Source organism: Diuraphis noxia, unplaced genomic scaffold (assembly GCF_037042655.1).
Source record: "Diuraphis noxia isolate RWA-SAM2 unplaced genomic scaffold, SU_Dnox_SAM2 contig0001, whole genome shotgun sequence".
Classification (NCBI taxonomy): domain Eukaryota; kingdom Metazoa; phylum Arthropoda; class Insecta; order Hemiptera; family Aphididae; genus Diuraphis; species Diuraphis noxia.
In genome coordinates this window covers 71,684,370-71,697,574 of record NW_028301711.1, presented here as the reverse complement: position 1 = coordinate 71,697,574, position 13,205 = coordinate 71,684,370, and the positions used below count along the sequence as shown (strand labels likewise).

Genomic DNA, 13,205 nt, shown 5'->3' with positions numbered 1-13,205 from the left:
TAAATCTGCTTTATAAATATTGTACATAGGTACGTTTCATTTGATATGATTTTTACATTATTTAAGAAATTATACAAATTAAAATTTTATAAAATTCAAGTGTTTTATTCCACTGAAATTACTTAAGAATTAGACTTAACTCAAGGAAGGGCAAGTCGTCATATATATATATTACTGTAAAACAGTGAAACTTATTTTTTAAACTATAGTCTAACTGAATTTTTAGATTCGTTTTAAGGAAAATTAATTATTAGTTAAATAATTGTACGTAAAATATATAATCACTTCCTTATAAATTTATTAAAAAATGTCTAGCTATCGACTTTGAACAATATTTCCAACTTTCTTAGTCCCCCTCTTCCATAAAATCTTATGCGTTGGACTCTGTGTATTTGACCGGAGTGCAGCAGAGTCCCTTCAGTGGTTTTATTGGAAGTCCTATGGCTTTAACTTCAGGTATACGATCTAGGGTCACATTAGGCGGTACCATAAAGTCCAATATGAAGATCGTTTTGTTCCCATTCGCATCTTCTTCAGCACTGACAACGATAGCACGGCGCAGGAAATCTATCATTCCATCGTGTTCAGCAAAGTGGTTAGTGAATGTCCAAGAACTCACCTTGGCTTTCATGTTCCATACCTTTTCCAAGGTTGCTATCATTAAATAAGAAACATTTGCCAACCATTGGTCGACAATTGGAAGTGACGATTCACCGCTGGCAACTGACCACCGCAACGGTACGACTGGCGTTCTAGTAAAGTCAACCGGTGGCAAAGTGAACTCGGTTAATCGTTTTATGTCACTGGCCGTCAGGGGTGAGTACGCAGGGAAGAAGTTGGGTGGTCCACATCTGTAACAAGCGAAGGTTAAAAAATTCAATTCTCAAGATATAAACTGAAGAAAGCGACCTAATGGCTATAACATTTTTAGTCAAATCTACTCTTTACAAAGGGGCGAATAGGGCCACTCATCACAATTTTCATTCTGGAAAAATACTCAAACTCTCTATCATGCGTCTTTTTAGTATGATTATTGGTGCCATACGTATGTTAACACCCATATACAGTATTTTTTTTTTTATTCTTTAAAGTTAAAAATTTAAAAAAATGCTTGGTATAATAATTGATTTCAATTTATATGCGTCGTTTAGCAAAAATTTTCTAGCATACTCTAATGTTGACACGTTTTACTTTTCCGTTTCAAATTACTTATTTTTCTTTCTTGATTTTTAATCAAGTGAAAACTTCAAGAATTTGTGTTAAATAGGAAAATCATAAAAATGTTACTCAGTTAGAGATCCGATATCACACCCAAGCGGTATAAAAAAAAACGTCGTCGTGAACAGTCCCGAAGTTTCTATTTTTCTCCTAAACTATAATAGCTCATTAAAAATGAATTATCAAGTAGATAGAAAATATACTTAAAAACTAATTTAATTTCTCGCAGTTAAAAAAAAAGAATTATTTTTCGCTAGATTTTCATTTAGCAGGCTAGATTTCTGAAATTGGAAAATGAATTTTGTTGTTTGAGATCTTACTAGATAGTAGATACACATTGGTTAGGAGAATTGCAGTGAAGATTTTCACAACTTTATATTCAATCGTTAATTCATTTCAAAGCCTTAAAGCTTAAAAACATCAAAAAACGCCCAATAAAATAATTAAAAATAAAGTTCTGAAAATCTTCACTGCATTTTTCCTAGCCAATTTGAATCTAATAAAACAACGAAATCGGCTCTCCGTTTTTGGAGGTATATCACACTAAAACTAAATTAAAATTAAAATGATTTTTTTTTTACGTCTCTTTACACTGACGTTTTTCTGAATTCGAATTGTTATACCGTTTGGGTTTGATATCGGCTCTTTCTCACATATTAAAATTAGCTTAATTACCCACCTACACAATAAAGTTACACTTTTATTTTTTTTCTATTTAATTCTAACTAGTCTAACTCTTGATGTTTCAAAATTCAAACTTTTTAGTTAAAAAGATAAAAAGAGTTATTTTTTTTTCTAAATTTTCATTGAACTGCATAATAAAATACATGGATATTACATACAGTTAATAAATTTCTAAAAATTAAAAATTAATAGAGTTTAAATACCGATCTCTGACTTAGCAAGCGTTTTTATATTTTGGTATATCAGTCTTACTTATTTCGGAACTCAGCAGGTGACTTTATCCAATCGATAGCAATCTCATATTGCATCAGTTCGTCTTTGAATAAGAGTTCGGATTTTGTCAGATATCTATTCACATTTTTGATCCGATCAGCCACTGTTTTCAGTTTCGTTTTACACGGACTGAGGTTTAGCTGTTCAAGCTCTTCCAATTTATTAAGTAACAGATTTAATTGATCTAACGTTTGCAACCGCTCAAACTTTACTGGCACTGAGGGAAGCTCTAATGACAAGCAATCAGAATCATCTTGTTTTTTCAGTAACCATATTACCAACCAAAAAATTACTACCACGAATCCGATTGATAATATATCAGCAAGCATTAGATATAAAATTATTAAGTTGTACTTAAAAATAATTAGAAATAAGTTAATGAACTTAAAATTTGTTAAAAAAAATAAGCTTGTAAATAAATAAACATAGCAATGGATGTGATGGATACTCGTTTATTTATAATAACAAAATTATTTAAATAAATCCACTTCATAATTAAAATAAACATGACCTGGACATGAATTACGTTTTTAGGAATTTTTTAAGAACTTCTTAAACGATACTTTCATAAACAAAAATTAATATTGATAACTTATACATTTGAATAACCAAATTGACTCGTTTAAAATTTTCCCACTAAATACGACCATTGGAACCTATATATTTTATTTCGTGTACATACTTTAAAATTAACCATTTATTTAAATAGATATATATAATGTAATTGTTTACGTCTCCCGGATTTTTCAACAATATTTAATATGTCTTCATTATTGATGGGGATTTCCCTTTCTATATTCAAAATACTTAAATTGCTGAACCTATTTTAATTCATACAAATACACAATGCTTATACGTCGCATAGTAGAAAATGATTTCTCACACTCGCAGGTCACCGTATCCGTACTTACGGGAAGAGTGACAGCTACTTGAAACATTTTACAAAAATTTGGAAATTACTCTGCTTAAAAAACTTAAACTTAAAAAACAAAATTAAATGTTTAATATTATTACTATTTCACGCAGCGCTATGACATTTTTTTAATACCTTTATATTTTTTGATCTCGTTACTTCCATTAGGTACATAACTTTATCAACTACACTTTACAAAAATCGAACGGCGTTGACAACGATGAAGATAATAAATGACGTATCATGGATTCATACATGGCTTGGCGATAACTGTAATTTTTCGGAGTTTGAAAATCAGACACTAGAGCAGCGGTTCCCAACCTTTTTGAGACTATTACCCATAAGTCAGGTTAGATATTTACAAATACCCCCCGACACAAAAAAAAGTATTGAGTAAAAAAAAAAAAAAAATATATATTATTACAATTTCATTTACAGTCATAATACACATGTGTAAATGGATAATAAGTACTTAAAATACAAATAAATAGTTTAACTTTTACCCTCAAAAAATTGTGTTTTTACCCCTTAGGGGGTAATTACCCCCAGGTTGGGAACAGCTGCACTAGTTATAGGTAGCATACGTACAGCCATCAGTTTATAGTCTGTATAAGTACAGTATAACAGAATCTAATAAATAATAATTAGGTAGTCACTCACAAGTCACAATTATTGTCGATAGTGTAAACGATAAGATACGTATGTCGTAAGAAATATTATGGCATGGCTCACGTCTCGTAAAATATCCTAGTTGAAATACAATTATTATTATATATTATTATATTTTAGGTACTTATCTTTATCGTAGCTTCTGTGTATACAGCGAGTCGATCTACGAGCTGAGCTTGGCGAGCTTTGATAATATTATATAAATTGTATTATATTTTCTTATTATTATTAAAACTTTCAACAACAATTAAAAACTAAACTCAGACAGGGCCGCACAGGGGTGGATTGGGGAAGATATATATATAATTGATATATATATATATATAAATAGATATAGATAGATATATTATATTGTTTCAAACGTAGTTTATTTCATTAATTTTACGAGCTAATTAAATAATTAGATATTTGAACTAATTTTAATAGAAAGTTAAGAATAATCTATTAATTTTTGTAAAAATGGATAAATTTAGATATTTTGATCGATTGCCACCAGATAAGTTCTCCATCCATAACTCAAAAAAGAAATTTTACTTCAAAAATTAATTTAAAATATATTTATTTAACTAAGTATAAGGTGGATGGTGTTGAAATAGCGAACATTAATATTAATATTATCATAAACTAAACAATTATTACCATTTATGATCTTATACTCATCAGGTACCTCAGACCAACTCGTGTAAGACAATGGGTTTTCAGGTGGTTTTCCATTTTTTGCTCTCACTTTTTAGATCGTACGAAGTATCGAAATTATACTTGGTAACTGGCCAACTACCTACACTAACTTCTGTTGTTGAAATCGTTCTACTAATAATGTTTCTTGTTAATAATTCCATGGTTTAGGCGTTTTCTTTGAATTGTTCTATAACTATGTTTGCCTGGACATTTGAAATATCTGGTACATGTGAATGAACTGACTCTTCAATAAATGTCCCTTTAAAATAATTTGAAATATAGGTAAATATTGTTTTTAAAAAAATTTATCACAAAATTTGCAATCATTATCACCCGTCTGACCAGAGAAATTTTTCACGAAGATAATTTGATTGGAAATATTTTTCACTAAATATAAATTGACGGAGATATTTTGATTGAAGATATTTTGTCGTATTTTGACGCATATTGTAGTAATGTCGTGGTTTGCATGACGCACGGCGATAACTTAAATATAAAAAACCTACTCGATCGTTTAAATTTTTTAACTAAAAAGTTAAAGTTAAGTTACTTAACGAGTTACTTTTATTTTCATAAGTAACTTCTAACTTAATGAGTTAATTTATTAATTTTTCCTAAAATAAACTTCAAAGATTTAAAATTGTATTTTGATTTTTACAACTTATTTCAATTAAAAAATATAAAAATAATTATAATTGTAGAAATAACCAAATATTATTTATAGTATGTCAGTATGTGAGTGTTTTGTATTATTTGTATATTTGAAATTTCAATAGGTATTAAATAGGTATTAATATTTTTAATTTATTTGTATCCAATATTTATCTGTGTAATTTATTTAATTAAATCCTATAATAACAAATTTAATAATTACAATTTAAAAATTATTGGGTATTAAAAAAAATTCAAATTTAGCCATAATTTTGGAAAATTTGTTGGTTAAAAAAATACATTGAAATAATTTATTTGTTTTGTTTGATCTTATAATTGATTGAAGTATGTAAGTAGTACTTACTACTTACTAAGTACCTATTGTAATTATTAATTAATACCTACAATTACATATTATATTGTATTTATTAAAATTAGTAACCCGTCCACATTATTAAGTTATTTGTTAAGCTTTAATACAAATTTAATGTATGGTGATTATTTATTTTACATGAAAAAATAAAAATAATCTATTTTTAACTACCTAAGTTAAGTTACTTTTTTTCAAATCAACTTTTAACTTTTAACGAGTTAAATAAATAAGGAAAGTGACTTTTAACTTTAAATTTAACTTACATTTTTCTCTATCAACTTAACTTAACGAGTTAAAATAATTAGTTTATACTTGCCCAGCCTTGACTCGTAAATACATAACAATAATAATTAAAATCACTATACTACATATTTATTTATTTTTTATTGATCATAAGTCTGGCAACTATGGCTAGGCCATGGCATGAGCTTTAATGCATTAGCTGTTTGTGGGGGGAAACGGTTGGTTTGGAACACGTAATGTAGTATGATGATGTATTGATGTGACATGTGTGGCGAGGATTTGTTGCTAAAAACCCGGGTGGTCACCCATCCGTGTGTCAGTAACACCGGCCGGTACGTATACTCAGAGCCAGTGCTGGATCTTGAACTCTTTGGGCCCCGGTGCAAAAAAAATTAAAGAGCCCGGATTTAGGTTAGGTTAGCCCCTGGACGGAATGCATTGTGGGGGGCACTTACACATCATAAATAAGAAAATATATTTTTTTGCTTATTAAATAAAATTTATTATCATATTTAGTATACTTCTATAGTAGTAACAATCTAACTACTTATTTAATAATAAATAATTATAAAAACAATCAAATCAAGTATAACTATAGTATAAGTAATAATATCATCATAATATTAGATGTAAGTAATTAAATAAAGAATAATAAAAATTGTTATGTATTATAAATATAAATAATAACATAAACGTATTATATAGACATTTATTGTTAACAGTATAAATCGTAATGACGTACAATATATTTCTACTCGCTAATAACCGATGGACAGTCCCCACCGATCGTAATATGATACTTATGAGTTATGATTACCTATTGTTAGTATAAACAGTATAGGTGTAATATCATATAATATAAATGCTGAATATGCAACAAAAATAATAATGTTAGGTAATTAAAATTTTAATGCCTGGAACTTTTTTTAAATTTCATTTGTACAAATTTATCAATAACGTTTTGAAAATCAACACCGATTACAAATGGCATAAAAACTTATCTTATCTAGATTCTTAAACAGACACCGTCCATTGTCAACAAATGCGAATACATCTATTATTATAGTTAGTAAAATTACATTTTTTATATATCCAATATTATTAAATAAAATATTTGTTCTGTATCCAAATTTAAATATCATAAAATTGGTGGGGCCCTGAATTTGTGGAGGGCCCTTGGCTGCAGCCCACTCAGCCCTCTCCTAAATCCGGCCCTGAGAGCCCCTAATTAAAAAATCAAAAAAAATCAAAAAAATCCTCGATATCGGGGCCCCGGCGCAATGCAACGCTTGCACCGACTGTTTAGTATTTATCCGGCATTACTCATAGCGTTTCAGCTGTTGAGCGTACGACCGTCGCACCACAAGCCACATATTTATTTACATACATATATAATTAATCAACAATCTTATTTGTTTTACTTTAACCCGACATCGACGGGTAATACGGTCGTCGGTCAGTTTTATCTAAGGTATGCGGTTTTTGGATTCAACGAAGTATATTGGTAACACCATTTTTGACGTGGAATAATTATGGGGCTATGGAGGTAAATTATTTCGAATTTGTTATCATAGTTTATCTAGTGTTAGCGTTTCCCGCCAAATGGAACCATACAAAGCTCTTGTTAAAGTGATGATAACATTAAACGACATTGTAATAATATTATGCTTTGAATGCTGTCAATTTGTTCGTAGTTCGTAAATTGTCTAGTTTTTCGGCTTCTTCATATCGCTCTTAAGCACTGGTCAATTAAATTACTTGGACAGATTTGTGAGTATTTTTGAATTTTAGTATAATAATAAGTGCTTTTGTAGTTATGTGTGTACAGGGCCAGATTGGTATATATCAGCCCATCGAGATTTTCACTTCTAAGCGTCCCATTTACATATTCACTGTCCCAAAATTTGGGTCTCTATTATTTTTTATTGGTTTATTACGTCTAAAATCGATACAAACTTATTTACTTATCCTGACATATATTTATTTTCACCCACACTCTGACGCTACCGGCCCTAACTTTAAGCGGCCCACCGAGATTTTCTCGGTAGCTTACCTAACCAATCTGGCCCTGTGTGTGTAACTTCATGTAATATTAATATTTAAGATTACACTGGCAGCTTAGGTATATTTCTAATCCTACCTCATTTATTCAAGATTTTTTAGCAGATAACCCTCATCAAAATTAAAGAATAAATCACATAATAATTTACCAAATACATGTCGTTCGGTCAGGAAAGTCTACTGTTAAATGTAGTATTTTATTCTCAACTAACATATTAGTCAACTTTGATTTTTATGCTGTTTCTTATGTGGACATGATATTTGCTGAATTTAGAAAAACATTTGATACAGTTGATCATAATTCATAGTTTTCAACTATGTGAGTTCAAAACCATTAGTATTGGTAATCCACTATTATCTCGGAATTTGGAAACTTTCTTATACCATCTATGTTTTTAGAGCATTATAAATATCAAATCATGTTTTTTTTATAGATTTTTCTTCATATAGGTAATATTATTATTTTAGAATATATTTTAATTTAATTAAATCATTATATATGGTTTCATAGTTGGAGGTATTAAAGAAAGTTATCAGGTTAAATTTATTAATAGTGAGCTTAACTTTTGATATATAGGTTTACATATTGAAAATATTTTTACAAAGTCAGACATTATTAGAATTAAGGGAGAAATAATAAATTTACAATATTACTATTAGCGAGCTATTAGCTAGTATCAAATCTCCAAGTATATGGCTTTCAATCTGCAGATAGTGTGCGTACATCCCCTATTTGATATCAGTTCTATTTTTACCATAATTGTGTACCACTTATGAGCTTGCTGTATACCACCAGTTGAGAACTGCTAATCTATTCCTTATTAACTGTAAAAACTAGTGAATAGTGATTATAATATTTATCCGTATTAATGTTTTGCATATTTTTTTTTTATGAAAGGTTAGCCTGATTAATAATGAATTTTACGCCAAATAGAAAAAATTTAGTTCTAGAAAATCTTAAAAAAGTCTCTTGCGATCACGATTTACAACTTTATCGTGAAATTCCTGATATTAATATTAATTTGGATGAATTTGAAGAATGTGCAATTGAAAGACTAAAAGGTAAGTAAAAAAAAAAAAACAGATACACAGGTAAAATTGTTTAGTACTTGAGTTTAAAATGCTTATCTATATTTAATCAACTGTTTGTAATTCTGTTTAGTTTTACAAATATTAGAGCAATTGAGTTTGAAAGGAAACACAAGTAATTATGAAGATTTTACTAAATCGGTAGTTCATGAAATAAAGAAAGAAGGATTAAAACATATGTATAAATTGGTATGTGTTTTATACTTAAAATATATCGAGTAAAACTATGTTTTAAATATTATTTATGAATACAATGGTATTTTCTTTTTCTTGGTATTTTTTTGTTTTTTTTAGTATTATGTATTTGAATGATTGAAATATGAAGATTTAACATTTTACATACTTTGTATTTGTGATTTGAAGGTTATCATTATCTTTAATTTAGTTAATATTTATATTCTTCTACTGTTTATTTGTAAAATACGAATGTGATGATAATGTGTCTTATTAAATGTAATGTATTCTTAAATTGTTTTATACTTGTTTTATATTTACAGATAAATGGTGGCATTTATAAGAACTATAATGAAAACTGTGATGCAAGAAAAAGAGATTTATGTTCACATTTTATTCTTCGATTAATTTACTGTAAAAGTGATGAGTTACGAAAATGGTTCATTAACAGGGAAATAGAATTGTTCAAATTACGTTGGTCACTTCTTTCAAAAAGCGATAAACTAAAATTTTTATCTTCAAACAACACTAATTATTCAGCTGTAAGTTATGTAAATTAAAAAATAAAACCTTTGTACTATTAGAGCAATGGTTGGCAACTGGCGGACCACAGTCCGAATCCGGACCGTGGAACGCAGAAAGCCTCCGGACTGTTGACATGTCTTAACATTTTTTCTTCATATTACTATTACAAAAACATAAAGATTTGGCAAAAATTTTTTTCACTGGACCTAATTTATTTATTATTTTAATCTTTCGGACTCCAATAGAAATAACTTGCCGAACCCTGTATTAGAGAGTAAATTAAATGATATTGTATATCTATTGAATTGACTAAGAATAATAATTGCTTTATCGAAATGCCAATAATTTTTTGCATTTTTGTATGAGTGCACTAAATGAAATTAATTAATTATGGGTCTCTATTTTATATTTAACAAAACATATAATAGTTTATTGAATGAAACTAATTCCCAATTCAACATGGTATTATATTATACGTACATTATATTTATACTTGTATTAATTTATTTTATCATATATTACTTAAAAATCATCTGCAGGTAAGTGAAGAAGAATATAAAATAATGGCTGATGGTATGAGCTCTTTCACTACAGCTGGAAATAATAATGAGTATTTTAAAGTTCGCTGGACACAAGTGTTGGATTTAGTTCGTAATAGAAAAGTTTATCTTTGTGATGGATTTGCTTATGTCATTCAAACTGATGTTATCTCAGGTGTTTGCCAAACATTTCGGTCAGAACTTTCCCAAGAATTAGTAGTAAGTTTTATTTGAAATTTGATATTGTTTTACTATGGAAAAGCATCCTATGTTGAAATCACTGTATAATAAATTTGTTATAAATTGCATAAATGTTCTTCAATGAACATACTTATAATAAATTCTTATTTATTTATGTTTCTAACTATACATTTTTAACTAAATATTTCATTTTAACCATTTTAAAATTGTATTATATTTTTAGAAATGTTTTCAAAAATTCAGTATTATTAGTGAAGATGAACGGTTTGGTGCTTTTATCAAATATTTACATCAGTCCTACATGGGAAAAAATTACTCTGTTACAGAAAACATGTCTACATTATCTATCAATACTATTGATCATGTAAGTATTTTGTCAATTTAACCCTTATATCATAAAAATATGCATTTTTATTGTGTTGAAAAATAGTTAAGCTTTCTTTCTTGTTACTATATTACTAGTTTTATTTCATGTTTCCCACTTAAGATAAAACGGGATATGTTATGTTGATGGGTTATTTATTTTAATTTTTAAATGGGCAAATCATTTTTTTAGTACACACGTCACACACACAATCAACATATATTTAAATATAAGTAATAAGATGCAATTTATTTATCATTCAAGTAGAAGGGATCTAAATAGCCAATGTGTGTAATATGTATCAATACTATTTATGTTTCTTTAAAATTATTTTTATTAAGGAGGGAACGGATAAAAATGCTTTGAAGAAAAAACAATGAAAATGCTTTAAGAAAATATGATTTGACTCATAACAGACATTAAAAGTAAAATTTAAAAAAGCACTAAATAAATGTTTTTTAAATAATTTTTACCATTGAAACTATTTGTTTTGTTTCTATATAAATTCTTATTTTTATTGGTTTATTATTTGGCTTCTCTTATCTTCTTTTTACCCTGAACATTTTATTAATAAAACATAATTTGCTTTGTAAAACAACTTGAAAATTTAAAACAAGGTTCTTCATGAGTTTAAATTAATGACAATTTTTATGATGGGTCTGGAGGTAAAGTAATCAATAATATTTATCTCTATGTGGTAATACAGAATAAATGTGAGATAACATAGGTACGTTTCTGTGATATGTATATAAAAAATATTAATATGTATATCGTAATAATAGAATATCATTATAATGGTGAAAGACCATAACACAAAATTTATTTATCTATTAAATTAGACTTTTTAATTTTTAAATGTTAAAAATTAGTCTTCAAAGTCTTTTCCTCTATGCATGAAACGATTGCATGTAGTTTTGAGAAGTGAACATCATTTGAAACATCAAGCTCGTCAACAGTATGGTTTATTTTTGAAAGGAGCTGGATTACCGCTTGAACAGGCGTTAATATTATGGAGATCAGAATTTACCAAGAAAATGGATGCAGATAAAGTAAAAATGACTTGATTTGTATTTATAGTCTTTGATAATTATTATTATTATTTTCTCATTTTAGTTTGATAAACAATATAGTTATAATATAAGACATAATTATGGCAAAGAAGGTAAAAAAGTAAACTATACACCATACAGCTGTATGAAGATAATTATGGGTGCAGTGGGTTTGGATGAATATCATGGGTGTCCATATAAGCATACTAATAGTCAAGCATTAAAACAATTACTGGAGACTTCTAACATTTCGACTCAAAGTATGAGTATTTGTTGTTACATATCATAGTGAGAAGAAAAAAGAATAACCAAATTAAATTGTTATATTAAGGTATTCAAGAAATTTTAAACCTGTCTCAAAATGGACATTATCAAATTGCTTGTACAAAATATTTTGAAGCACATAATGGCGTATCACCTTCTTGTACAGCTATCAACCACCCAAATCAATTTTTTGAAGAAAGTCAAAAGTTGAAAGGATTTAATATTGAATCTAACGCCAATGATTGTAAGTTTTTTAAATTTATTTTAATATATGAAAGAGGGCGGTATATCAAAATTTGGACTCTGTCTAACATGTGAGTAACATACCAAATTTTAATCAGCAGATTTCATTTAGCTTTGTTAGTTTAAACATTGGAGTATATTAATTTATCATGACTCTTGATAGTAAGAACATAATTTGTTTTTTGTAGATTTTTTTATTACAATAGTTTAAATTACAAGCTTTGTGTACATAATGTACTATAAATTAAAAATGCACATAACTCACTTAAAGACTGAATTATCATAAAAAAAACTTACAGACAAATACAGATAATGTTCTTTCCATCAAGAAGTTGTATTCACTTTATTTTTTAAATTAAAGAAGCTTTATGTGATCTGCTGCATGTAAGTTTTCTATGTTACACACTTGTAAAACAGAGACAACAAATACCAGTGTTACTTACCTTAAGGTTAAACCTTAATATACTGATATGTTGACAGCTCATGCAAATGATTCGTCAATGGTAGATGATATTGACAATACAGAATTTGATCAAACAATAGTCAATTTTGTTGATGAAATGGATAAATAAATAATATTTTTTTTTTACACTACATTAGCAAATACAAATAAGTATTTGTACAAAATTTTGTATTTTACCTTTAATAAAGAATATTATCCAAACACTGATCAAGTCAATGTAATTTATATTTTTGTAACACCATACCTTTATATAATTTTATATTGTGAAGAACTATACCTTATTAGCTATTAGATATTAATATTAAAAAAGAGCGAGGCTCATTGGTTGAATAACATGTAATGAGGCCAAGCTTCGGTTGGCACCGCTAGTTTCTGGATGGGTGGCGGTCAGGATTGAAGTGACCGATCCTCTAGCCCCACGTACATGTGTTAATCAACTGACAAACAACATACAATTGTTAATTCTTAAAATTAATTACAATATATATATATATATTTAAAAAATATTTGTTACAAATTTTGTGTCACTGC

General features: G+C 28.0%; 3 protein-coding genes across 5 annotated transcripts in view; 1 reads left to right on the top strand and 2 right to left on the bottom strand.

Moving 5' to 3' along the window:
• Positions 1–13,205, bottom strand: part of LOC149061589 (zinc finger MYM-type protein 1-like) — a 72,065-nt gene that overhangs the window by 46,208 nt on the left and 12,652 nt on the right. The window lies entirely within an intron of this gene.
• LOC107164620 (uncharacterized) lies at positions 371–2,504 on the bottom strand. The gene is made up of 2 exons (XM_015512504.1): positions 2,155–2,504; positions 371–851 (listed from the first exon to the last, which is right to left on the bottom strand). The coding sequence occupies exons 1-2, from the start codon at positions 2,502–2,504 to the stop codon at positions 371–373; spliced, it is 831 nt and encodes a 276-aa protein (XP_015367990.1).
• LOC107164629 (DNA primase large subunit-like) lies at positions 7,332–12,881 on the top strand. 2 transcript variants are annotated; one of them, XM_015512515.2, is made up of 10 exons: positions 7,332–7,472; positions 8,667–8,825; positions 8,926–9,041; positions 9,350–9,568; positions 10,091–10,309; positions 10,515–10,655; positions 11,525–11,704; positions 11,769–11,964; positions 12,036–12,212; positions 12,692–12,881. In XM_015512515.2, exons 2-10 carry the CDS (start codon positions 8,678–8,680, stop codon positions 12,781–12,783), a joined length of 1,488 nt encoding a protein of 495 aa, XP_015368001.1. In that variant the 5' UTR covers positions 7,332–7,472; positions 8,667–8,677; the 3' UTR covers positions 12,784–12,881. The 2 variants fall into 2 exon arrangements, with proteins under 2 accessions (XP_015368001.1, XP_015368000.1); XM_015512514.2 differs by having other exon boundaries at positions 8,662–8,825.